General features: G+C 44.3%; 1 protein-coding gene and 1 long non-coding RNA gene across 3 annotated transcripts in view; both read right to left on the bottom strand.

The window, feature by feature from the left end:
- The window catches only part of UXS1 (UDP-glucuronate decarboxylase 1), a 39650-nt gene extending 15744 nt beyond the window's left edge, over positions 1–23906 (bottom strand). The window contains exons 1-6 of one of the 2 annotated variants that reach the window (XM_083610853.1): positions 23573–23906; positions 13185–13212; positions 10901–10949; positions 9497–9540; positions 8144–8204; positions 2535–2715 (exon numbers count right to left, since the gene is read on the bottom strand). In XM_083610853.1, coding sequence (XP_083466979.1) covers positions 2535–2715; positions 8144–8204; positions 9497–9540; positions 10901–10949; positions 13185–13212; positions 23573–23672 — 463 coding nt within the window. In that variant the 5' untranslated portion in view covers positions 23673–23906. Of the gene's footprint in view, positions 1–2534; positions 2716–8143; positions 8686–8900; positions 9541–10900; positions 10950–13184; positions 13213–23572 lie in introns of both variants that reach the window. The other variant, XM_083610854.1, reaches the window with a different exon arrangement.
- Positions 2867–6321, bottom strand: LOC310761347. The gene is made up of 2 exons (XR_014547411.1): positions 4704–6321; positions 2867–4600 (listed from the first exon to the last, which is right to left on the bottom strand). It is a non-coding gene; the product is annotated as an uncharacterized lncRNA (long non-coding RNA).
- Positions 23907–27545: the final 3639 nt, after the last annotated feature.

Below are 27545 nucleotides of genomic sequence, written 5' to 3'. Positions count from 1 at the left end.
AAAGGGGGAAGGAGTTGAAGGTATTCAGGGACACTTCCACCATGCCAGATCTCTTGGATGTGGGAACAGAGCCAATGAGAGAATTGAACTGACAGAAGAAAATGGAAGGCAAGAGTGAATAGCAGGCCAGATTTGGAGACAATCACTTCTTCTAACTCTCATTAGCAAGAGCCTACTTGCAAGGGGCTACTCACAAGCAAGGCAAGACAAAAGCATGGCTGGAAGGCTGCGTTAAAAGGGCAAAAGGAGAATGTTCTTTGGCTCCTCTCTATAAGAGAACCAGAAGCTACAGTATGATACATCTTTCTTGTGATCTGGAAGAGCCCAGGGACCTACAACTTGCAGGCTTGTCCCACTGTCCTTACTCACGCTAGTCAAATCTCAGATTCAGCAAAGAATATGTTAAAGAGGTTGAAGCATGCAATGAGCATGTTCCTATGGGTGCAGAACTAGGAAGATGGGTATAAATGATGAGAATACAAACTTATAATATATCATTTTTTTAGTTTAAGAGGAGAAAAACACCACTCCATTCGGAACATACAACCAATTAAATATTTATTCCAAATCCCATTTCACATACAAACGATTTAGGTTTGAATTGTTCCCCTAGACAAATTCTCATCCAATTATACTGAAGCGATGCAAATATTATTTAAAAACTTTTCTAGTACTAACTTAATCCTTATGGGTTATCGCTGGTTTCTTTTTAACGTTTTGGGATGAAAGCTGACTTTCAAAACAATTTTACAGAGAAATCTTTGTTTATAGAGCTTGGCTAGTCAGTTCTAAGGGTGCCATTTAAACAGGCTTATGTGATTTCCGCATTCTGTGGGGTTTTTTTCCCCTTGTCAAAGACACACAGCAAGCACTTTGAACTGTGAAGTATCTTCTTGTTGAGAGAGAGTCACACCGGAATTGCCTTTCATTATACTCAACAAAAAGAAACTATATAATTCATACCCAGCCAAGGCTGAAATTGCGTGCTAAAAACAGGCTGCCAGTTTAATAACGTCCCACTGGTATTATTTAACCAAAAGCAATTGATTGTACGAGGGAGGTGTTGTAGACCATTAGCAAATTCCAACTGCACAGCTACACCCTCATGATCCAGAAACAAAGTCGTTAGGGGATCTAATTAAACTGGAGTCTGGGATAGGTGGAGAATCTTATTAACCCCCGTTTATATTATAGTCTTGCAAACATGGCAAATGTATCCCCCTGCTTCTCAAGACAGTGTGTGCCTCCTGTACATTTAGATAAAGATTCATGAAGTTCTGTAGCCTTAGTGAAATAACTCCAGCTTATAAAAAACACTTATCTCATGTATTTTTCACTCAACTTGACAATATCTGTAAATATATTTGCACTGTGTATTTGTAGTACCTGTACTGTGAGGGAAGGAGGCAAAACATGCCTGTGGCATGTGTAACCTCAAAAGGCAACATATATAGCATTATTCCAATGCTCACATGCTGGTTTGTAAGTACCACTGAGCCAAACCATAGCTTACAGCATGAACAATCAAATGTGTGGGCTTTCCAGTGAAAAGATTGGGTGTGCTTTGCTTCTCTTCCACTCCTGATGTTAGTTACTGCACAGCTGTGAACACAGCCATGTTTTCGCTTAGTGTATGTCAGAACCGAGGCTCATGGTTTAGTTCAGTTGAGAAAATTCACAAGCTGGGTTACTACTCATAGTTTGGCTGGGGCAACTAAGCCACAAGGATGGGTTCAGACATAACTCAAACCATGGCTTAGCTCACAGCAACAGGCCTAGAGAAGGAGGTAAGCAGTTGTGATCTTTTCACCAGGAGCCCACAGTTTAAGTCATTCACACCAAGTAAGGGCTTAGCTTAGTATTATAGGCACCGTTGTTGTTTTTAAAAATTTCAGCCATATTGTCACAGCGTGAAAACAGCATGGGTGAAGAGTTAAAAGGGAAGGGAAGGTAGCAGAGAACTAAACAGCTCAACCTCTGTAACTGCTTGACCATGAGGATGTTACAGAATCGGAACCTGTTCTCATGTTTCCTAAGCCCACATTCATTGTAATAAGCAGATTCGAGAACTCAAGTGCATCCACAAGCAATTTTATTCCAGTGTGACTTCAATGAATTCACCGAGAAAGCACAGTATTATGTACTTGTGATGTCAAGATGCAGGTGAATGAATTTTTGGGTGTGGTGGTGGTTGGGAAATAGCCCTTCCCCGCTGTTCTGTGGCAGAAGCAGAAGCAGAAGCCCTTGTAATCGCAGGCCTTGTGCCCACAGGCAAACTTTGTGTGGTACAACACTGTGACATTGCCCATGGTCCTCCCCTCTTGGCTAACTTTGTGGGTATGGTATCTTCAGCTGCCCAATTCCTGTGAGGGCAGTGGTACTTTCCATGCTCCCAGAAGCAATTGCATGTGGCCTTAAGGAAAACGGCAGAATTTGCCAGCCACACAAAGGTGGCCATTTACGAGATGACAGAAACAGGTCCCTAATGTTCATGCATGAAGGAGCCCAACTTGTGTCCTCTCGGGGGGACTCACCTTCAATGTAGAGGGGCTCTACGACATCATGATTAATCAGTTCAAAGTTCTCGTGGCCAATCCAGTGTTCCACGTTTCTTTTCCTGCCCGTAAAGAAGTTGTCCACAACTGTAACTTCATGGCCATCCATCATTAGTTTGTCAGTAAGATGAGAACCCACAAACCCTGCTCCTCCAGTTATCTGCATTAGGACAGTTTGCATATAAATGTTTCTTCTCTTTTAAAAGGAAAACACCAGACAAAAAGTCCACAAACATGAAATGAAATCAACAGCAGCTTTCAGAGTTTGTTTTTGTACATCTTGACAGGGGCAGGGGAGGGAAAAATAACTCTGTTTTTGTTTTAAATTAAGCTTCAAAGTAGTAATAGATACATCTCACTCCTCGCTTCATGCAACCACAGAATTTGTGAGACTCAAAGTTGTTCATGGGAGGTCAAAAGGTAAGGATGGCGGCTCCTGTTAAGGTAAAACAGCATGTTCCAAACTCAAGGAATAGAGGTTTATCCCACGCCACCCTAAATTCACCAGAATAAATGGAAATAAGGAAAACTAGGGAAGATCCACACAGGATTTTCACCAAGGACCATCATGCAAAATGCATGCTTCTTTTCACAATCCCTTCCCTCCAATAATGGATGAGAAACAGCAAGCATTCCAGCAGTGCAGTGTGGTTTGCATCCTATTCTACTTAAATCAGATCTGTCTGGGCCAGGTATAGTCGACGTGGTTCCCCTCCAGATGAACTACAATTCTCATCAGTCACAGTCAGCAAAGTCATTGGATAGGGATGATGGGAGTTGCAGTTGATCAACATCTGCAAGGCACCCGGCTGGCTACTCCTGGTGTTGATTAACTCAGAGGGCAGGTGCAGATGTCCAGAAATAGCAATGGAAGTCTGACTGAGGTGGTTGCGATGATGGGATTGCCTGTTTGACTTACTCCTATGTTTTTTTTAAAAAAAACAACCACACCTCCTCTCTGCATCTGGAAAACTTTCATATATCTGGGGAGATATCAAGGGAGAAAAGTGTTGATCTGGACAACTTTCTGACAGCCTAGCTTTCCATGCATGGGAGTGTTTTCCATAGTGGTAGGGAGGTTTTCACAGACACAGTTATTACCAGACTGAAGCACGATTTGGGCAAATGCACGGAAAATGTCAAAGTAGAGCAGAATAAGTTTAATGTTGCTACACCCTCATTTTCACCGGGTTAGGACCTTGAGAAACATAATGCATCCAGAAGAAAGGAATGCATTTTTTAAGCAAGCGCTTATTTTCCCTGTGCTGCAATCTTTCCTGCAAGTGTCTCTCATCAACTTAGTGCACAGACAGCGAGCCTGAACTATAGGTCACTCGGTCCATAGCTGGTGCCACTTAAAAGTTCGCTCATTTCACACAACATTCCAAAGGGCGTAGAAAATAACCGAGCACTATTGAACCGCTGAAGAAAACAAATGAGCTTCAGTCTGATGTGGCAACTTCGTAAGGGTCAATTACATAACAGCCAATTTTGGTACTCCGCTAAGGCAATCCAAATAGCAGCTGTGAGATTACAAGTGATTCCTAATGCTTTGAACAATTAACAGTGGAAGACTCTTACAGCTACCGAAAAAGTGTGTTGATTCCCAACGACGCACTAACTTGGCTATTTATTTGTTAATTAATATATTCGCAAAGGCGATCCTTACTTCATAATGGGGGGATTAAATTTGCTGAATTCATATATTTTTAAAACACATACCAAGAACCTTTTTTTTTTACTTGCCTCACAGGCCAAACAATTTAAAATCTAACTTTCCCCTTATTTGATTCAAATGTCTGACAACAATGTCATCAGTAAGAGAGTTATGTGCAAGAGACTCTATACATCTCCAGCCATCTAATAACGACTGAGAAATCTTTCACCCACTTTTAAGCTCATCAACATCTCAGAAGGTTGGATTTTACATTCACAATATTGAATGGGTTATACTTCAATCCATGTATCACTTTGCAAATTATTGCAGCCATAAAGGAAGCAATACCCTAAAGTGTCCGAGCAACCTATTATGGCGTTGGTCCCACCTGTTCTAACATGAGTTTGACCAAACTGCGGGAGGCAGTGGAAGACAGGAGTGCCTGGCGTGCTCTGGTCCATGGGGTCACGAAGAGTCAGACACAACTAAACAAATGTTCCTTTACACATGCATTGCTGGGGTGGTGTTCAAGGAAGAAACTGCCTCCCATTGACCTCATCACAAGGATCATTCATGAATTCGCACTCAAAGCCAAATCAGTAAGCCCAACCATTCTAGAAGTGTTGTGAGGCAACCACTACACCACGCTTCCTCAACTTCAGTCCTCCAGATGTTTTGAGACTACAATTCCCATCATCCCTGACCACTGGTCCTGCTAGCTAGGGATCATGGGAGTTGTAGGTCAAAAACATCTGGAGGGCCGAGGTTAAGGAAGCCTGCACTACACCCTTCCCAGTAAATTAAGAGCAGCTTTGCTGGGTCAGAGTGAAAGTTTGCTGGATCAGCCTGGAGGAAGGCAATGCTTCTTCACAGAGGCCAGCCATGGATCCAACAGCTAGTTAATCAGAACCCAAGAGATTTGCACTCAATACCAGACCAGAGGCTACAAATAGTAGTCACAGAACTGCCTATACTGACTGAATTACTTGACAATGTGGTTCTTCCCATCCATAGGCGTGACCTTCATGAAAAGAAAGTGTCTTTCTTGTACAACACCACAGCAATTGGATTGCAACCCAAGTGCTTGCTTGTATGAGTAGAAGGGCTCTTAATTTCGTCCGAATCCCATTTTCTGCTCCCCTGCACCTTCTGAAAGACCATTCCTGATGAACATGTACTGCACAAGATACTCATTCTAACTGACACAACCTGTTAAAGGTTAGCACAGTCATTCAGGAAATCTAGGCAACTGCGTGATATGCATCTTCATCCTGACAAAAATAACTTTCTGGGGGTTACCCTTCTCTTCTTCAGTTTTGCATACAGTACATATGGGCTGCCCGGCTGTCTCGCACCAAACACTCACTGCTTAAGATCAGCCTCTTAGGTTGAGCAATCCTGCACTTACAGTCCTGCACTTCTCCCCAGACTGCATTTAAGGGCTGAACACAAGCACATTTGGAAGAGGCGACATCAATGGGTCTTCTTGTAAGTAAATGGGTTTAGAATCAGGATGTCAAAGCATTCTTAAAGCCTCACAAAAATCTTGGGTTGCTACGTATTAAGTTTACTCCACCAAAACTACAAAGCTCCAGTTCTATCAAACAACAGGGCGCTTATCAAAAGGACAAAGGACCACCAAATCTTTAATCAGAGTCCAATGCTGTGCTCACAGTAACATCAACAGAATTTCTGATTCACAGCTTTAAAGTTCATGACCAACACATTGCTATTAGCTAAGAGTCAATTAGTTTCCATGTCATTTAATTACCAGGAATATTTTAGGTCTGCAGCTCCTACACATTATTTAGTGCAGGGTTTACCAAACTTGGGTCTCCAGCTGTTTTTGGACTACAATTCCCATCGTCTTTGACCACTGGTCCTGCTAGCTAGGGATGATGGGAGTTGTAGTCCAAAAACAGCTGGAGACCCAAGTTTGGGAAACCCTGATTTAGAGATTCAGGACAGCCAACGTTCTTCTACTGGTGTCAGCTGTTCCTTTGGCTCACTTTTCCAAAGGCTTTCTAGAAGTTTGACACTGAGCAATTCTGCCGATATCAGCTGCTCAATTTCACCTTTAAGGAAAACTACATCATCATCCTTATTATTATATGTAGAAAATAATTTCATCATGTGGTAGCAGTTTGCCATGTGATATATGCACATGTGGCTATTTCTAAGAATGTGCAGGTAGTGTGCATAAAGACTATATACATGCAGACATGCATGTACAGTTGTACCTTGGAATCTGTTCTGGGAGTCCATCTGACTTCCAAAACATTTGGAAACCAAAGCGCGGCTTCTGATTGGCTGCAGTAAGCTGCTGCAGCCAATGGTAAGTCCTGTCGGCTGTTCAGCTTCCAAAAATAGTTCGCAAACTGGAACAGTCACCTCCAGGTTTGTGGAGTTCGGGAGCCAAAACGTTCGACTGGCAAAGCATTAGACTTCCAAGGTACAGCTGTATTACGCATAGGATTCAAATTGCTTCTGGCATGAAGTCCCTTTCACGCAAGCAATTCTGCCTTGCAATTTCATCCTGAACTAGACGGCTGGACAGCTGAAGTAGGTTGCCTCCAGCACTTAGCAACCACAGCTACTCTGCCTCCGATGTCACAGCTAACAGCACTCACAGATTTGTCTAAGCCTTTTAGAAACCATCCAAGCTGCCACCACAAACTCTGGCAACTACTGTATTTTTCGCCCTATAAGACGCACCAGACCACAAGACGCACCTAGTTTTTAGAGGAGGAAAACAAGAAAAAAAATATTCTGAATCTCAGAAGCCAGAACAGCAAGAGGGATCGCTGCACAGTGAAAGCAGCAATCCCTCTTGCTGTTCTGGCTTCTTTGATAGCTGTGTAGCCTGCATTCGCTCCATAAGACGCACACACATTTCCCCTTACTTTTTAGGAGGGGAAAAGTGAGTCTCATAGAGCAAAAAATACGGTAATTCAATATACCTTGAGAGTATATTTTGCCAACATTTGTGCATTTTCAAACAGCTACCAGCTTTTCCAGGGTGCCCCACTGCTGAATTTCTATTCATTTACGGTTATTGTGGAGGGGAGGGGGCCTTTTCTGTGGTGGCACCCCATTAAAAAATGTCATCCCCAAGGAGCCTCGCCTGGTGCCTACTTAGCACTCCTTTGAGCACCAGTTGAAGACCTTGATACTTCTTCAGGTGTTTTAATCTTTTAATCTCAACATTCCAAAAATCTGAAATTACTGGAGATGTTCAGAGTTTCTATTTTCTGGTGCTTCTGAGAGCACATTGCTTTTAGCCTCTGCTGCTGTCTTCATTATGATTTTTTATTTTATGGTTTTGTTTTACATTTACTGTTAGTCACCCAAAACTTCCACTATGGGGCAGCATATAAATATTGTTATCAAATGAAAAAACCACACTGGAAAAGCAAGACTGCTGAAATAAGTCAAAGCAAGGACCAGCATGAAGAACATCTTTTGAAAAATTATGCCAGTAAGAGCATCACTCCCTCAAATTCTGAGTTAAAGTCTGTTGCCCGTATTTTGCTTTTTAATACAGAGAACTATGTTCTTTCTAACAAACTTCATCCTTCACAGGAATCATTTGTGATCTTTTATTTTTCTCTCCCTTTTGAGGTTCCTTTGGCTTCTCTTAGCATACAATCCATGCCCACTTACGAGTCAACAATACCACAGTGTCTGGGTGCTCAGTCCAGAATTGGGTACTCAAATATTGATTATTGCTTCTTAATGATGCCATCCTTAGGACTATGTCCAAAAATTATAATTACATTAGGAAGAGCTAAAAAGCTAACACAAGTACACTGAATTTTCTTTTCAATGTGTGCCATGCCACAAAGAGACTGGCCATCTTTGTCGTTTCTTCTCATTAAACCTATGCAAAAATTTAGGTCACTGATTAGTTCTGAGCAAGTTGCCAACTTACCAAAATTCTTTTACGATCCTTTTCGGATAGGAACTTCACTGGCGGGTACTTCTGAGTAAAACTATGAAACATTTCAAAATGGAAGAATGAGAAATTTCAAACCATATTGAAGCTGGAAGACTTATCACTGGCACTTGTGTCTATCCTATGATGCCTAGTAAACATTACATAACAGAATCACAGACCAGTAACTCCTGGAAGCCAATACATATGAATTTGTACAGTGGTACCTCCGGTTGCGAACAGGATCCGTTCCAGAGGTCTGGCCGGATCCTGAGGTTTTTGCAACCCGAGGAGAAGCAGTAGACCGCTTCTGCACATGTGTGCGTGGCGAAACACTTCCGGGTTTGCCACTTTTGCAACCTGAAGTTTACATTACCCGAGGGTAACGTAACCCGAGGTGCTACTGTACTGAGTTGTATCCAACATTAGACTTAGGCGATCAAACATCATAGCCTCCTTAGAAGTCACTAATATCGAATTCCATGGCATAAAGCACGAGTTCTTTGTTCACACTGTGAACTGATCTGCAGCTTCTCTCACTTACAGTGGTACCTCGCAAGACGAAATTAATTCGTTTTTTCGTCTTGCGAATTTTTCGTCTTGCGAAGCACGGATTCCCATAGGAATGCATTGAAAATCAATGCATTCAACAAACTTGCAAGACGTTTTCGTCTTGCGAAGCAAGCCCATAGGGAAATTCGTCTTGCGAAGCAACTCAAAAAATGAAAAACTCTTTCGTCTTGCGAGGTACCACTGTATCTTCCTGGATGAAAACAGGAATACAAAATGCTTCATTGGTACACAGTGTTGGATGCCAGATGTACCACCAGTCTGCAATAGTACATTCTATTTTAGGCTACTTTTAAATATAAACATGCAATGAAAGGGAGGCGGGGAGAGAAGGTGGTGACAGTTCTAAATATCTAATTAGGTCACGATGACTTTAAAAAATAATAATTTAAAACTCCCGACTGTTGAGGATTTAAACAGCTACCTCCCAGTCATTAAGATATCCTTTATTCGGGAAAGGTACTCGAGAAGGTTGTAGCCATAGAACCGTAGTCACACTTAGATCAAGAAAATTTGCATTCATTCATTTCAACCTGGTTTCAGCACCGACACAGCTTTGGTTGCTCCAGCACTGAGAGAAACACAGGGGAGTGTGCCCTAGTTAATTCTCCTTGATCTGTCACTACCTGCAAAACCATTTCCAAAGAGTTGCATTAAGCGAGCTAGGGTCTGCTCCACTGCTGCTGTGCTGTGGGGTCAAGCAAGGTTTCACTGTGTCCCCAATGCCCTATGTAACATCTATCTGAAGCCATTTCAGTCGCCGTGGCTTTTAGAAGATACCTTTTCTCCAGTTCTCGGATCTTCTCTCTTAAAGGCGCGACAACCTAAAGGCAAAAGAGACAGTTAACACCCAGTGTGGTTTCCTTGCATCAATATATTTGCCCGCAAGAACAACAAATCAAGATTTGTTTTTAAACTACAGATCATATTAAAAGAGGAGAGAGAGCTTTGACTGTGATCCTGGGTTCAGACAACACCCTATGCCAAACTCTGTCTTAGTTGCCACACTGAGCTAAAGCACAAGGGAAAAGCAAAGTAGATGCTATCTCCTCCTTGGGAACCAGCACTTTCACATTAAGCCACAGTTTGTTATTTAAAATAAAAATGTTCATAGAGAAAAATACAATCTTACTATCAAATATCTTTCTTATTCAACATTAGTCAAAATAAGATAAAGACACAGTGAAAAAGGAGAAAAAGGAAGAGGGAGATAATAAGAAAGAGATAGAAAAATGATTAGGAGAAAATAGAAAAGATAAAGTTCAAAAACTAAAGAACTTCCAATTCTTCATCTGCTGTATGTAAACAATATTCACTTCATCCACTCCAATATAACACCCAACAAAACCACTTTCTATGAACCAACTTTATCTTCAATCCCCAAATCCAAGTGTCATTATTTCCTTTTTTCACACAAAAGTCTATGAGAGGTTTCCAATCTTTAGTCATAATCAAATCTTTATAGACCAGCACAAGTAAGGTGAGGTACAATAATTAAAGGCCAATCTTTAGTAAATGTTAACACGGACTTTCCCCTGATTAAACATGTCGATTTTGCTATCTCAGCTAAGTCCATTAATTTTGACAACCATTCTTCCATTGTTACATTAAGCCATGGTTTAGATTAGCTTTACAAGATGACACAGCCATAAAGAATTGAGGGGTGGGTGCTGCAGTTAGCTGCATATTAGCACCACTGAAACTAAGATAAAGAATGCCAACAGGAAATCAGCATTTTACTCCCACGACCCATTTCAATCCTGACATACACTGGGAGCAGACATTTGGTGTGCAAAGGAGGTTGTGTTATTTTTGTTGCATTATTACTGCGTTTATATATTTTATGAACACTGATGAATGTGTTACTACCCACCCACAAAGACTGAGGATATGGTGGGGCAAACGGAAATTGTTTTATATGTATTATTATTTACAGCTAACAAGTAGGATCTCAAAGTATGAATGTAAAAGGAAGACATCTACAAAGCAACACACTGCCGTGGAGCTGAATGACTGTGAGTTTTGCCAACATTTGAAGAGAAGAAAAATAAAAGTGGCAGCTCCACCGTGGGGACAGAATTGAAAGGAAAGAAGGCTGACACCAAAAGGAAAACAGTGGAAGTCTGCAAAATGCTGACTGTGGGGAAAGCAAGGATTATAATACTGGATATCCAGCGTACTGACCTCTTCAATCTTATTTTCTACTTTCTGATCACTATTATCCTGGATAGACCTGTTAGGAAGAAAACCATAAGGAAAACTTTTAAAATGGCCAAAGATCCACCAAATCCAGCAATAGAAGTTCAGCTAGAATAGAGTAAGCCCTCAATTTCCATGGGGGTAACTTTACGGGGATCGCACCTAAAGCCAAAATTGGGCATAGTCATTGGGTGCAATTTTGGGTGGGATTGCCAAAGTCTCCCCCCCAAAAGAGGCTTGCCCCCCTTTTAAATTTTGTTTTAAAAAAACAATGCCGAGCATGTAAAACTGAATGCACACAAGTTAAATGAGACTAAGTTGCAGACTTACTGTGGAGATTGGGGAACCTAATCTGGCCCTCCTGATGTTGTTGTACTCCAACTCCCATCAGCCTTAGCTAGCATAGCCAATTGTCAGGGATGATGCGAGGTAGAATCCAACAACAACTTCCATTTCTTTCTGCCACACCTAAAGAGTACAAAACTTAGTTGGGAAACCCTACATGGGTAGAATCACCAAAGGGGGAAAACCCTCCAGAAGTATTCCTATGTTTGTAAACTGTAAGGATTGTTTCACAACATAGGTCAGTTTTTCTCGAACATCTCAAAGTTGTTGTTGGACTACAACTCCCATCATCCCTGACCACCAGTCCTGCTAGCCAGGGATGATGGCAGCTGTAGTCCAACAACAGTGGGGAGACCCAAGTTTGGGGGAAACACATTGACACAGCTGCATAGCATGTAGGATGCACACAAAGATAAGCTCCTGGGTTTGTGCAAACCCAGCTCCTGCACATAGAATGCCGTGCGTGATCTGAAGCTTAGGTCATGCACACCTTTGCATAAATGCTATCCCAGATATGATGCTCTATAAAAAGTGTGGGAAGCCCCTGAAAGTTACAAGTCAATCCTGTGCCCTTTCATACACCAGAAACCTGTGGCTATATATGCCCTTGTTCTGGAGTAAAAGAGTTAAACCAGGAGTGATTAACCTCTGGCCCTCAGTGGTTGTATGCAACCCCCCATCATCCCCAGTTGCTGACCCTGCTGACAGGGGATATTGGGAGAAGAGTCCAGCAACTTCTGAAGGGCCAGAGGTTAGCTACTCCAGAGTTAAAACTGTTTTGTTACCTTAAGAGTTGTTTGTAAAAAAGGTTCACTGGGTGAAACCACATCCTCAGCCGAACTTGTTTAATCTTATGGGTTTCAAGTGCTGATAACACAATCAGAGCCCATGAAACCCACACAGTTATATGGATTTTCTACAGCAAAGAACCCAGCTCACTTTCGGCCACAGGATTAGCACCAGTAAATGTTTATTTTTACCAATGGAGTAATCCAATCTGACTCTCCACTTACAATGGGAAGCAGGAGCGGCCTTTTTCTTTCTTTCTTTGGAAGGAGCGCACAGTTATTTTCGGAAACACAGTTCTGCTGAATGCAATCTCGTAATAATATGATAAAGCTTTTTGGAACACTGACTGCAAAGCACACACAAAAGAATTGGGGCAGAGGGAGTCAAGGATACAGAGTTGTACCTAACACTGTGCAAACATACAGGATGTATTCTCCCCCTCCTCTTCCTGCACGCCCACAAATTCTGCTCCAGACAATCCCCTGGAGCAGATTTTTGAGGGTGCAAAGGAAGAAGAGAAAGAAGTTTCATTAGACAAGCAGAAGTCTATGGAGTGAATGGAATGGTTAACATTGGACAAGGCCCATCGTTTTTGCAAAGACGACAGCGACAATCTCTTCCCCACTCTGATAAACTTCTGAAGGACATTTGCATGGCTAATCCCAACAGAGATATTGCTCAAAGAGGCACACTCCTTTCAAAAACAGCAGCACGCCACTCATATATTATCTCCAGCATAAAAACTGCTCCTGTAGGACGCATGCAATCCCTTCACTAATGACAAATCTACCACTGTTGTTCCCGAGTTTGCACCCCAGGAAGGAGAAAGGGGAAGAGACAGTAAAGGGGGGGAGGGCAGAATAGTTATAGGGCCTTGTCCCACACTTGTGGATGGGCCTACCCATTTTCAACTGCCACTTTTGTCTTCTCATGCCAAAAATTTGTGGCTCACGACAACATTTTTAATCAGAGAAACTGAATGTTTCCCGTTATCTTCCATTCCATGGAAGAAGGAAAGGAAGGTTGAGGGAAAAGATACTTTTTGTTGTTGTTGTTGTTGTTCTGACAGAAAGAATAATTCTACTTCACATCCTCACAGACATACAAAAGGGGAAAAAGAAGCAGTCATTGTTACCTCATGTTGAGTACATTGCCCCATACAGCTGTGGGAAAAGAAGAAGAATTAATTAGTGTTGCTTGAAAATATTTTTAAATCAATTCAGAAGACATTCATTTCAGGTATTAACGAGGTGAGCTTCATTAGGCTAAGAGCAGGTATTCCAGAAAACAAGTCATACTGTATATATCAAATGATTATAGGACCATTGGGATGCTGAAATATCGCAAAATAATTAGCCCTCCCAAAATACTGAATGTTAATTGTCACAGTCAGGAAAACATTCAGAATCTCAAGCTGCAACAAGCTTCAAGTAGCCCAAATCTGGATGTGCTTAATATACTTTACCTTCGCATACAAATTACTTCACAGAAGGTTTCCAAATAGGAAATAACGTACAACACGTATACAGTGGTACCTCGGGTTAAGAACTTAATTCGTTCTGGATGTCTGTTCTTAACCTGAAACTGTTCTTAACCTGAGGTACCACTTTAGCTAATGGGGCCTCCCGCTGCTGCCACGGCGCCGCCGTGTGATTTCTGTTCTCATCCTGAAGCAAAGTTCTTAACCCGAGGTACTATTTCTAGGTTAGCGGAGTCCATAGCCTGAAGCGTCTGTAATGTGAAGCGTCTGTAGCCCAAAGCGTCTGTACCCCGAGGTACCACTGTATAATCATCACATACAACAATCATACTAGACTGTTTTGTGAAGCTTTCCACAGGTGGTGGCGGGGACACCAGAAAAAAGCCATCAGATATGACTAGATACCACCAGGTTACAAGTTATTTTATTTACAGAAGTACCATATGCATAGAAATCCTCTAGCAAACTAAATGGTCCTTCATTTTCCACTTTCCCGCATCATATGCCCCACTGAGCACACATCACGTTTGAAAGGGGAGCCATGAAGACCCTTGACCTCAGCATTGTGGGTTTGAGCCCCACTTGGGCAAAAGATTCCTGCATTGCAGTGGGTTGGACTAGATGAGCCTTGTGGTCTCTTCCCACTACAAATCTATGATAAGAAAGAGAGGGGCAACCTTCTGTGGGTCACATGCCAGGGGGGGCACAGAGACAAGAGCAGGCAGAGCAATGGGTGTAACATTTCAGCTCTGCACAGTAAGCTAGCTTCCATACACACTGACACAAATCTCTCTCATCACCCAAGAAAGAGGCATTGTGGCAGTTTAAGGATGCATTTCAACCTGGCAGAAATGCTTGAGGGGCAAAGCAGAGCCGGTGAAGAGAGTACGGGGCGGCGGTGCATTCAATCCTTACCGCCCGGTGTCCCCTGCTCCTGGTCCAGAAGAACAAGGACCCCTGGGAGGAAGAACTCATGAGGTAAAAGAAATGCCAGCCTGGCCCCAGACATCAGGTTCCTTGTCCACAAAGAACCCCAGCTGCTCCAAGAATTGCAAGGTGTGAAGCAGCTTCAGCTTCTGCTGCTGGCCAGAAGACCAAAGTCACCTTCACCCCACTCAGGAACTCACACCATTGTAGTCAAGGAAGCATGTCAGATAGATACAAATGCCTGCTTACAGTTCCCTAATTTATTCTGGCATTGTCAAACGCGGTTCTCTTCTTTGTGTTTTTTCTCCTCTGCACCTCCCTTGTGCAGATTGCCTCTTCAGTTTACAAAACCCGAGAGCTGTGCGTGGGTCTCATTTTCACATCTGGGCTGTGCCTATTTTAAGGTAAAGGTAAAGGGACCCCTGACCATTAGGTCCAGTCATGACCGACTCTGGGGCTGCGGCGCTCATCTCGCTTAACCAGCCAAGGGAGCCGGCGTACAGCTTCCGGGTCATGTGGCCAGCATGACTAAGCCGCTTCTGGTGAACCAGAGCAGCGCACGGAAATGCTGTTTACCTTCCCGCTGGAGCGGTACCTATTTATCTACTTGCACTTTGACGTGCTTTTGAACTGCTAGGTGGGCAGGAGCAGGGACCAAGCAACGGGAGCTCACCCCGTCGTGGGGATTCAAACCGCCGACCTTCTGATTGGCAAGTCCTAAGCTCTGTGGTTTAACCCACAGCGCCACCCGCGTCCTGTGCCTATTTTAGCCAGTACTATATTGAAATTTTGACCGTCAACAGCCAATGAGGGCAGGGGGACCTATTCTCTTTGTGAGGAATGGGTGTTTGTGAAACATTTGTCTTGCTCCCTGGGTGCTTTCTCATTTAGTGGTTTCACGTGGAAATATTCTACGTATCGTTAAGAGTGGACAACTGCTTTCTCCGGCTGACGGCCACATTCGCTGTTGGCCAACGCTTCCCAAGAACCCAGCTCCTGGTGGTGACAGAGCATGGCCAAAACAGAAGTGGGAGCAGATACCCCACATTCTCTCTTGTGCATGGGTGCAGAGCACAGACGTGAAGACACAGAGCATAAAAAGGTAAAGGTAAAGGACACCTGGATGGTTAAGTCCAGTCAAAGGCGACTATGGGGTTGCGGTGCTCATCTTGCTTTCAGGCCGAGGGAGCCGCCGTTTGTCCACAGACAGCTTTCCGGGTCACGTGGCCATCATGACTAAACCGCTTCTGGTGGCATCGGAACACCGTGATGGAAACCACAGCACACAGAAACACCGTTTACCTTCCCGCTGCAGTGATACCTATTTATCTACTTGCACTGGTGTGCTTTCGAACTGCAAGGTTGGCAGAAGCTGGGTCAGAGCAACGGGAGCTCACTGTGTCGCAGGGATCTGAACCGCCAACCTTCTGATCGGCAAGCCCAAGAGGCTCAGTGGTTCAGACCACAACGCCATCCGTGTCCCATAGATACAGAGCACCCCACCCCTGCTCCTCTGCCAACCAGCTGGGGAATGGGGAGTTGGTTTTTCCGTACTATTGCAGTTCTGGGTGGAAAGGAATGTCTCTGCCTGGCTGTGTTAGAAACTCAGATATACAGTCATTGGGGGTGGGGAGTTCGCCTTCTTTGAATTCTATGGTTTTACATATCAGGACAGAATCATCTGTTCCTTAGCGGGTCTTAAAATTAGGTAAATGCAAACTCAGATGAATAACAGCACGTGGCATATTACACTGCGTGATGATTTACCATTAAGTTCTGCTATGGATGAGTGGGTTAAAGATATACAAGAAATGCAAGCAAGCTTCCAAACACTTCCTGGCTGTGAACGCAACTGAAAACAGAACGCTAGCTGTTTCTTATTTGTCTACAGAGGAAATAGTATCAAATGCATTGTAATTAGTGTTTTTGCATTTTAAAAATCATTTGTTGTTTTAAGCTACTGATCACAGTAAGAGCACCCAGAAACGCTTAATTACTTTAAAACTATTTTAAAAAATGGGAGAAAACAGAAATAACCATCTTCAGTAAAGTGAGATTTGATTCTTTCGATGACGGCTTTATAAATTTAACAAGCTGACCATTATGTGCGAAAGAAAGCAACAATTCCAACCTTCTCTTTAATATATCCTGAATCCAGACACAGAAAACATTCAAATTCTTTGGTTCCTGATTAAGCTTATTTGAACAGTGTGTGTGTGCATTTTAGTAGGTTCTATGGCCTTGTAATTTAAAATTGTTGCAAGTTGCCCTGAGGAGTGCACAGAACGCAAACACCCACACACCACAAAGCATTTATTCAGTGACCTTAATTTGCCTTAAGGGCATGTCCACACACTTCCAAGGCCCCTTCACTACACAAGACACACTTAATGGACTGGTTGCTAGCCAGCCGGGTTGCCAAGAGCCATGGGAACAAATCAACAAACCTGCCCCAGATTTTAAGCATGCCTTCCTAATAATGTGCATCCTTCGCAGAATCAAAGTACCGTACTTTTCCAGCTATAAGAGGCCCCCATGTATAAGACGCCCCCCTATTTTTAGGAACTCAAATTTAAGAAAATGGGGGAAGATGGCACAGGGTTGTTAAACTTCTTTTCGCTCATCCACACGTGTCACAAAATCCGCCTCCCGTATGTCCCATTGCCAGCAGAAGCTGCCAATTGCCTGCCCAACTGCCTGAGTGTCAGCCAATCAGCACCACCCACTGACGCAGCAACCAATCACATGCGCAATAGCTGCTGACAGACACATCAGCAACTAATCAAACATCTACCCTATGCACTACCCATGTATAAGACGATCCCCACTTTTCAGCATGATTTTTAAAGGGGAAAAAACAGTCCGATACATGGAAAAGTATGGTATTTTCTATGGCTGATGGGTGCTTAAAATGAAAAAGGTGGTAGAACAGCTTTTAAACTTATCCGGGGGGGGGGGGCGGAGGCAACAGAAGCTGGTGAGCTGTCTACTTAGGGATGAATCATTCTCAAGAACTGGTGGCAAAAATGTCTACGGTTGTCCAAAAGGGATGCAATGGAGTCAAGCAGTGAGTCCAAGGGTGGGAGCATGGAAGCCAAAGATGGGGAGAAATGCTCCACGCTGGAGACACTTGGAAAGAGATACCAAGGACAGGTGGTTTTTTATCTGCTAATGCTAGAAGCCTCCAAGCCAAGATGAACGAGCATTTCGTTTCAAAGGAGGCACAGATACAGTGAACGTAACCGAAATGAACTAAAACCCCGGGTAAGGATTCCCTCTTGACCACGCTCACTTTTTAGGATGCTCATCGTTCATCGTGTCAATTAAGAAGCAATATATCCGCTGAAAGACAGCAGACAGCATGCCTGCGAGCAGATCACGCACAAGCTCTCACAAGAATCAGGCATAGGCAACGCTGAAAATGTTTAAACGTGTCCCACCAACAGCACCAAAACAGTAGGACCTTACAACGGACGCCACACCTTCTGGATGCAACCAACGGCAGCTCCCAGAAACTCTCTGGATGTAGATAAGAGAAGCCAGCTAATGAGCAACATAGCAATTTAGCCGTCTGAAAAAAGGAAACGGGTGATCAATAGGGAGTAAGTAATGGGCACGTAAGTAAGTAATGGGACGCGGGTGGCGCTGTGGGTTAAACCACAGAGCCTAGGGCTTGCCGATCAGCAAGTTGGCAGTTCGAATCCCTGCGATGGGGTGAGCTCCCGTTGCTCGGTCCCTGCTTCTGCCCACCTAGCAGTTCCAAAGCACGTCAAAGTGCAAGTAGATAAATAGGTACCGCTCCAGCGGGAAGGTAAACTGCTTTTCCGTGCGCTGCTCTGGTTCGCCAGAAGCGGCTTAGTCCTGCTGGCCACATGACCCGGAAGCTGTACGCCGGCTCCCTCAGCCAATAAAACGAGATGAGCACGCAACCCCAGAGTCGGCCACGACTGGACCTAATGGTCAGGGGTCCCTTTACCTTTATCATTAACGGGCAATAACTGGGAAAGCAGGAAAGCATCCAAAGTAAGTAAATTTTTGCTTCACATGCTATACCACGTATTGGAGGTGGGAGAGGAGCAGTGTAGTTATTTATTTATTTTTTCTACCTTAAAAACTGCCTTGCTGCATAGTTCTAAGCGACTCCATTCTGGCAAAACGGGTGTGCATTGTTTGACGGAAAACACTGGAAACAAAAGCTCAAACAAATGCTGTGGCAACAGTTACTCTGATCGAGCTGATATTTAGTCACAAGACCCTATCGGGTTGCATAAACAGAAAGGCAATTCTTTTATTAACTTCAAGAAACTTCAAAGCTACCAACCCGCCCTTAAAGCCCTGCTTGTGAATCCATTAGCTGCATTTTACCATTAACTACAACGGACAATGAGCCAATTGTTCCTGTCGCGATTTAATTACAGAACCATAAGAGTTAATTAGACACATTACAATTTTAGGCCCTTTACCCACACCAGACTAAGTCATGGCGCACCTATCTTTGAGAGCAGACGTGTCAAAAATGATATACTTTCCATGAAGGCCAAGATTAAGTTTGATTTTATGCTCCAAGGTTCAGCAAGCAAACATTCGCTTTAAAGTTGATGACAATGGGTTTCATCCACCTTAGCGCTGGGTGATCGTTCTGTCAGTGCAATGATTTCTGCTTGCACCTCAGAACATTATCTCTCTCTTCCCCAACCCAGACCCCCCAAAATCTGTTTTATGGGTTCACTCCAACCCCCTGGAGCACATTTGGGGCAGGTGTGGGGACATGCAGTCAGGGGAGAAAGGTAAAAGTCCCACTGCACAAGCAGAAATGCTTGAGCTGATGGGACGCATTTAGTTGAATCCCACCCTCTGTCTCCTTGACTTGGCAGGCATTATTTTACCCCCTGTAGCGCATTAACTAGACACCTCTGCACCTGGATTTCAGCCTTGCTCTGGTACAAGAAGCTACCTTGGTGGCTCTGAAAAACATTCAGCCACAAGTACATGTTCCTTAGAATCTAAATAATGCCTTTGTTTTGGATGAACTGCACCTAGTTTTTTGTTTCAGTATGTCAGTGCTAATATTTTACCATATTCCAAATATGAATCGTTCACAGAACTATTCCTGTAATGGCAATGCTGAAAGAAGGGGGTGGAGATAGGCCATTGCCACAAAACCACTTAATCATTTTTCAAGGAAGCATCAAGACAGCTATTGCCAGCGCATCGACCTGCAGAATTGGATCGATCTTCTCAGCTATTAAAAGCTACTGCACTTAAGCGTTATCTGACTTCTACAGAGAACTAAGAAAATCAGCAACAACAAAACGTATCACCCTTTCAGAAAATACTTATTAGTTGCTCTGAGGCCAATCTCTCACAAAGCAAACGTACACAGAAAAACAACACAATATATAGAACATCAGTCAGCGATGATCATTCCTCCCTTAAAAAGGTAAAGGTAAAGGACCCCTGATAGTTAACTCCAGTCGCAAACGACTCTGGGGTTGCGGCGCTCATCTCGCTTTACTGGCTGAGGGAGCCGTTTGTCCGCAGACAGTTTTCCGGGTCATGACTAAGCCGCTTCTGGCGAACCAGAGCAGCTCACGGAAACACCGTTTACCTTCCCGCCAGAGTGGCACCTATTTATCTACTTGCACTTTGACATGCTTTCAAACTGCTAGGTTGGCAGGAGCTGGGACCGAACAACGGGAACTCACCCCATTGCGGGGATTCGAACCGCTGACCTTCTGATCGGCAAGCCCTAGGCTCTGTGGTTTAGGCCACAGCGCCACCCGCTTAGTAACACATAATTTACTACCTGGAGTTAAGCTACTGAGACTGCTACCATTCCAGAGGAACTTAAAAGTTCACCTCAATGGCCTTTCGGATTCTGTGCTACCAACAGAAATTTGTTGCATTAGTTCTGTAAAATAAATGCTTTTATTGCCGAGTAACAATTTCTGAGCACTCAAAAGTGAAATATTTTGTGCCTTTGACAGCGCAACGCTTTTTGCCTAGCTAGCATACTATTGTGACTGCTATGGGGAATATTATTTACTCATGGGAATTTACATACTGTTTAACCACCCGTAATCTCTAAGCAATTTACACAAATTATAGAATGTCCATTAAAAAAAAACCCCAGTTATAATTGAACACTTGCGTGGCAGGCTGAATGGGAGCCGTGTCACAAAACTAGTCAGCATCATAGGCACCAAGTGGATATTGTTTGTACCATAACTAGGGACAAGAAATACAAGTCCCTCCTCCACATCTCCACCCTCTTGTTTATGTGTACTAGTTTGTGAAACATTTCTATTCTTAATTACTATTATTAATAATAATACTAGGAGTTTTCAAATGTGCAGCAACTGTAACAACTAACACACCTTGCTGAAGATTACAAGTCCATTCCGCTACACACATAGGCTATGCCAGTTAAGTAGCTGAAATAAACCTGATGCACACTTTCAACAAACACACTCAAATACTTTCTTTCATTACCCACTTACTTACTCAAATATTTCTAGGCCTTTCTGGACCACCCAAGACAAGAGGCGATGTCTACAACATACTTTAGAATGTAAGCATTACTTCACCGGTTAAAGCAATAAGCTGAAGCCCTAGGGCTTGTCCTTACATTAAATGACTACAATGCCCCTAAATGAGGAAACCCTGGAGACACTGGATTACGCAAGGAAGAGCGTGCCCTTAGTTTGCCTACTGCTCTATCTGGACTGTTGTTTGTTTCTCCTTTTAAGCGGAGTGGAAAACTGCTATGAGCAGCCAGGAAAACCGTGGGGATTTTCTCCTCACTCCTTATCAGTGCTACAAGATAGTGCATCAGACATGCCTGTATGTGCAACCCTGAAATGTGTAAGCCTGAATGTACAAAAAGCCGAACTGTGGCCCATGGTTTGGACCATTGTTATTCCACAAGCATCATTTAGGTGTCTGTGGATTAATGGCTGAAGAAGGAAAAAAAGAACAGCACATCAAATTAAATATTTATATTGATTTTTAATTGTATTTTTGTTGCTTTTAAATACTACATTGTATTTTATTTTACTACTTCCTTCCACTGCCACCACATTCAGGGTTTTGACCACTGTTATCTAAAGCAGAAATGGACTCTTGCCTTCCTTCTGCAGCAAAAACAACAGAGCCATGTCAGTGCTGAAGTGTGCAGACTCTAAAGCAAGCCTAAACTACAGGTGAGTGGGAAAGCAGATGATCTGCATGCAGAAAGTCTCAGGTTTGATCTTTGATCACTTCAGTAGCCAACCATGGGGAAGGCACCTGCCTGATCTAGCCCTGTGGGTTATATCCTGTGCTGTCTTTCTAGAAAGAGGTGCCCACCATGAATGCCTCCCTTGTTCTCTTATAAAGACAATGGCACCCACCTGAGAAGTACCAGAACTGAGTTCCAGGTGGGGAAAAAAGCCCTGGAAAAAAGCATCTTCTCCAATCTGTTGTTCCTCCAATATTTTGGACTATAATTCTCATCAGCCCCAGCCACTGTGGGTGAGGGATGATGGGAGCTCTAGTCCAACGACACCTGAAGGGGGCTTGGTTGGGGAAGGCTGGACAAGAGGGTTCTCCCAGGATATATGTTCAACTTCCTCACTGCTTCAGCCTTCATGTTACAAAACATGTGTGGAATATCTGCCTGTCCAGTACGTTTCCTCTGCGCAAAACCTCTGTGCGTTTGTTCTGTGCAAACCTCTGTGGAAAACCTCTTCAGGCAGTAGCAGAGTTGAAGAGGTTAGCCACAGCAAGGTCAATTAAAGTACAAGTTGTTACTTAATTAGTTCAGGCTGTGAACTATTTGTGGGATGCGAAAAATTGCAATTTCTCTTTATGACACTTTTATAGTGTCCTGCCTCCATGGCGTCAGGATGGCATACAAGGTTCTCCTCAGCCTATGTGACGCCAAGACAAACATGGCCAACTTTTTCTACAGATTGGCACTGTGCTTACAGGTTGTACTGTGCTTACTGCTGACAGGTCATCTGATTCTTCTTTTGCACATACAATGCCAGATACTTCGCTACCAGTCAAACCCGATATTTGCAATGGTACAAAACATCAGGATGTACTGTTGTGACATTTGTGCACACACACCACCGTGGAAAAAGCCCACAAGCTGGCCTTAGTCTAGAAGGAGCCTCCTTATGCGCGCGATTCAGTTTCCAGCATGTTTCCAAAAATATCCTCAAACTGACGATACTTTCTAATGGATGTGAAAAGGCAAACCCTGCTTGTGGTGGTGAGATGGACATTTGCCACAATGCAACCCTGGCAGGGGGAGGGGTGCAGGTGAAGAGAGAAAAAGATAATATAAGCCTGGACACTGGAAACAGGTCCTGTGAAAAAGCCATTAGTTTAATTCAGGGAACCAACAGCAGAATGTTTTTCTTAGGTTTCCCAGCCAAAAAGAGACACAGCTGTGGTAAATACAAATTGTAAACACAGGACACAACTATCTTTTTGTTTGACTCAGCCTACGATGAGGACTCCACTTACCTTTTTTTAATTTAGCAGGGCTTACTCCTGAGTAGACATAACTATTACACTGCCATCACCTGAGAACACAGAGAAGCTTCTCTCCACCACTGCCAAATACACACCACAAAATCTCAAAGCACACTCTGGTCAGTGTTCAAATAGGGACTTGGGGCCTAACCTGGAGGCACATTCACGGTCGGAGGTTTGAGGCATTTTGCTAAAGTTTGGGTTTTGCTAAAGTTTGGGCAACACCCCCCTCCCCCAAAAAAACCCCAACCAGAAAGCGCCATCAAGAGGTTTCCCTCCTGCCCGCTGCCGCTGAAAAACAAATACGTCAAGAAGCGACGGGGACTTTGCAAACTTCCACCAGAAAGTCCTGACTCCCCCCCCGCCCCCGAGCCTTTTGCAAAAAAAGAAAAAGGAGGAATTGCTATGTCACATCTGTCTCCCCACCGCGTCGCTTTCCCGCCTCCCTCCCTCCCTCCCAGCGTTTGGTGCAACCCCTCGGCTGCTGCAATTTGCAAAAATGAAAAACCGAGGGAAAGCGCGCGGTGACCCCCCTCCATTTTGGGAAGAGGCGAATGAATGGGAGCCCCCACCCACCCAGCCTGGGCACTTACAGGCGACGTAGGCGACCAGGGCGAGCCCCATGAGCAGCTTCATCCTCCTCCTCCTGTTGACGGCGGAGAGCACGCGCTGCAGCGCCCCTTTGCTCAGCATCCCCGGCGGGGCGGGCGGCGGCGGCACAGGGAGGCCCGGGGCGCAGCGGACGGAGCTCAGGCGCCGCCAAGCATATGCCAAAAACACGACGCCGGCGTCCCCAGAGCGCCGCGCCACCAGCAGCGGCGGCAGCAGCAGCCGCTGACGACGGAGGAGAGCCAATTCCCGGCCGCGACGACGACGCGCATGCGCACACGGGCAAAGCGGCTCTTCCTTTCCTTCCTCGCCGGGCTCGGCCCGCTATTTCCAGGCGACGGAAGGGGAAGGAGATGACGCGCAGGTGGGAGGGCGTGAGGTCACGCTGGCTCACTGCGCATGCGTGGGAAGAGGGGAGAAATTGTGATTTCTTTCCTGCCTCGAGGGTTCGCTGGCTTTGGTGGGGGATTTCAGATTAGGAGTGGATAGAGGCTGGGCTATGCAGAATTAGATAAGATGACAGGAAGGATTCGAAACCTGCAGGACCAGAGATTCTCAGAGGACTGGAACTATCTGAAAAGCAATTGTAATCAACAGTTGTAGGATTACAAAAAGTTTAGTAAGGAGGGATATATTAAATATTGCAAGGGAGATTATGAAGAGAGTTATTAGTTAAGAAAATTAATATAGTAAAATTAAGAAATGTAAATTAAGTGAAAAAGATTGGGAAATTTTCAGATGTGATTGATGGAAGTCAAAAATTGTATAAGATACGAAAATGTGTTAAATGATTGCTGAAAATGATACATTAAAAAATTAATACACACACACACACACACACATATAAAAGGAGTAGATAGAGGCAGTTGGTTTCGTTATGCAAATTATATATATGTTGGAAGCCTCCCAGAGGGGCTGGGGCAACCAAGTCTGATGGGCAGGGTATAAATAATAATAATAATAATTACTGTTACTGGAAGAGGACGTCCCTATTTTCATCAGAGAAGCGGTGGAGGCTTTGCGCTCCAGGCAAACATCAGCATCTGCTGCCCCTAAGGATCTTGCTGCCTGTGTAATGATTACTAAATGCATGGGGGTAAAACCTTTTGATGTCCCAAAAGGTAAAGCCCTTAAAACAACATACCCTCCAACTTTTCTCCAGTGAAAATAGGGGCATTCTATTCCATCATCATCATTTTACTGGGTTCCCCCAGCCACTTTGTGCAGCTTCCAACATATATAAAAACATAATAAAACATTAAACATTAAACATTAAAAGAACAACACCTTCCCTATACAGGATTGCCTTCAGATGGCTTGGGGGGGTCATATAACTCCATACCCTCCACCATTTCTCTGATGAAAATAGGGATGTCCTATTCCATTTTTGTTTTGTTTTGTTTTAATACCCTGCCCACCAGACTGTGTTGCCCCTGCCACTCTGGGCAGCTTCCAACATACATAAAAAAACAGCAGAGCAGGGTCCCTTAGAAAAGTTGGTGGAGGTTTTTAAACAGGTTGGGTGGCCATCTGTCATAGATTCTTTGGCTGAGATTCCTGCATTGTAGGGACGTTGGACTAGATGGCCCGCAGGGTCCCTTCCAACTCGACAATTCTATGATTAAACATTAAAAAAAACCCCAAAAAACTTCCCTATACAGGGCTGCTTTCAGATGTCTTCTAAAGGTTGTATAGCAGACCCTCCAAGTGTCCCTATTTTCCAGGGGTGGTCCCAGATTTCCAGAAGCTGTCCCAGTTTCTGATTTGATCCTGGAATGTCCCGCTTTTCCTAAGGATGTCCCTATTATCGGAGAAATGTTGGAGAGTATGGTAAGACATCCCTATTTTCATTGGAAAAATGTTGGTATGTCCCTATTCCCATCGGAAAGATGTTGGAGGGTATGGTATAGTTGTATAGATAAGGATCAGTGACCCTCTATCTGGTCACTAGGGTCCTACAGCCCTCCCACCTCCTTCCCAATTCTAGGGTGGTGTTGACTAAGCTTTGTGAAGGAAGAGAGAGGACTCTAGGACCCCAGGACTCCGAGAGAGTCTTTGTGTCTCCTTCCCAAAGCCCAGGGCCTTGCTTACCCAGCTTGGGAAAGGAAGCATAAGGAATCTTGTTGAGGGCCACCACAAATGGCCTCAAGGGATGTGGCCCTTGGGATGGACCACCTTGCTCTAACCACTGTACCAGACTGGCACCTCACTACATCCAGTATGTTAAATTAGCAGGAATTGCTTGAGTTAATATGATGGGAGGTAAGACAACATACTTATTTCAGTAACAATTCCTAGATGCCAAATCACAAAGAGATGATGGTATCATCAACTCAAGGTCGTCTTGACCACTTCAGGCATTTGTTGTCTTAAGACAGTGCTTTACAAAACTCTGATTCCATGAAGTCCTTTCTACATCATTCTTCCCTGCAGGGGAATCTCATATCTGCCGCAAACCCCTGAGCATTGCACCAGGTTCTGGGTATGGTTGTAGGCAATAGTTCACATGGGACACCAGCCAAACCAGTGGTGGGCTGATAGTACGCCCTCAAACACTCACCCTGCAGCTTCGTGTTGCGGAAGAAGACCAGTAGTGACAGGAAGTTGTCCTTTCGGGAGATTTGTTTACTATTACAGGTTTTCAGCTTGCAAGAATCCGTGATTTCCCACACCAGTTTGAAAAACACTACCTTGTTTGAAATTACACACATTCTGCCTTTCCTGGTAAAGCTTTTGTGCAATCCTTCCTTCCTGACTTCAACACCAGTTACTTCATTTGCTTCTGATTTACTAGCAGCTGCCCTTCTGGGAGCACAAGTAAAAGGCCAAAGACCCCTGGATGGTTAAGTCCAGTCAAAGGCGACTACGGGGTTGCGGTGCTCCTCTAGCTTTCAGGCCAAGAGAGCTGGCGTTTGTCCACAGACAGCTTTCTGGATCATGTGGCCAGCATGACTAAACTGCTACTGGCACAACAGGACACCGTGATGGAAGCCAGAGCGCACAGAAACGCCGTTGACCTTACAGTCACAGTGGTACCTATTGATCTACTTGCACTGGTACGCTTTCAAACAGCTAGGTTGACAGGAGCTGGGACAGAACAATGGGAGCTCACAGCTTCCCAGGGATTCGAACTGCCGACCTTCCAATCAGCAAGCCCAAGAGGCTCGGTGGTTTAGACCACAGCGCCACCCGCTCCCCTGGAAGGACAGGTACTTAGGACAGGTCCCTATAATGCAACCTTTCACTGAATGACCGCTGTAAGTTTTACACCTTTGCAGCGCTGCCTTCAGAATGAAACTGATGGTGTGTTTGTGTATATGGCCAGCAGGTAGTTTGGTATCTAGGGGGTGGCGCCCCCTATCTCACTCATGAGAGGCTCTTATACTTAACTTCATGTTGGATTTTTCCCATTGCTAATAATTCTGCGTAAAGAAGAAACAGTAAAACTCTCTCTTATGCACAAAGCAATTCACACCGTGCAACTTTGTTGCAGCATAACTTTTAATCCCTTTCTCTGCTGTTGGGGTCAGTGGCGTAGCGTGGGTTGTCAGCACCCGGGGCAAGGCAAGTAATTTGCGCCCCCTAACCCGTGGATTTGCGCCCCCTAACCCGTGGATTTGCGCCCCCTAACCCGTGGATTTGCCCTAACCCCAGATGTTGCGCCCGGTGCGGCCGGCCCCCCCTGCACCCCCCACGCTACGCCACTGGTTGGGGTCTCTGGGGGGGTCGCCTTTGCAGTTAACTATTAAATTGCCGTGTTGTTATATTTTCTTAATAAAAACCAACTGTTGAAAAGTTCTTGTCTCATCACTTGCTCTCGCAAGCAGTGAGCACTCTCATGTCACAATGCATAATTACGCTGTGCTCCTGTGTATATTCGTAGCAGTGCTAGTTTCTGAGCCAGCTGCACCAGACAGACAGCAGCCTGCCCCCTGGCAAAAAAGAGCAGAAGTTGCA

Source organism: Podarcis filfolensis, assembly GCF_964270895.1.
Source record: "Podarcis filfolensis genome assembly, chromosome: 4".
Lineage (NCBI taxonomy): Eukaryota > Metazoa > Chordata > Lepidosauria > Squamata > Lacertidae > Podarcis > Podarcis filfolensis.
This window is presented reverse-complemented; position numbering and strand designations above follow the sequence as displayed.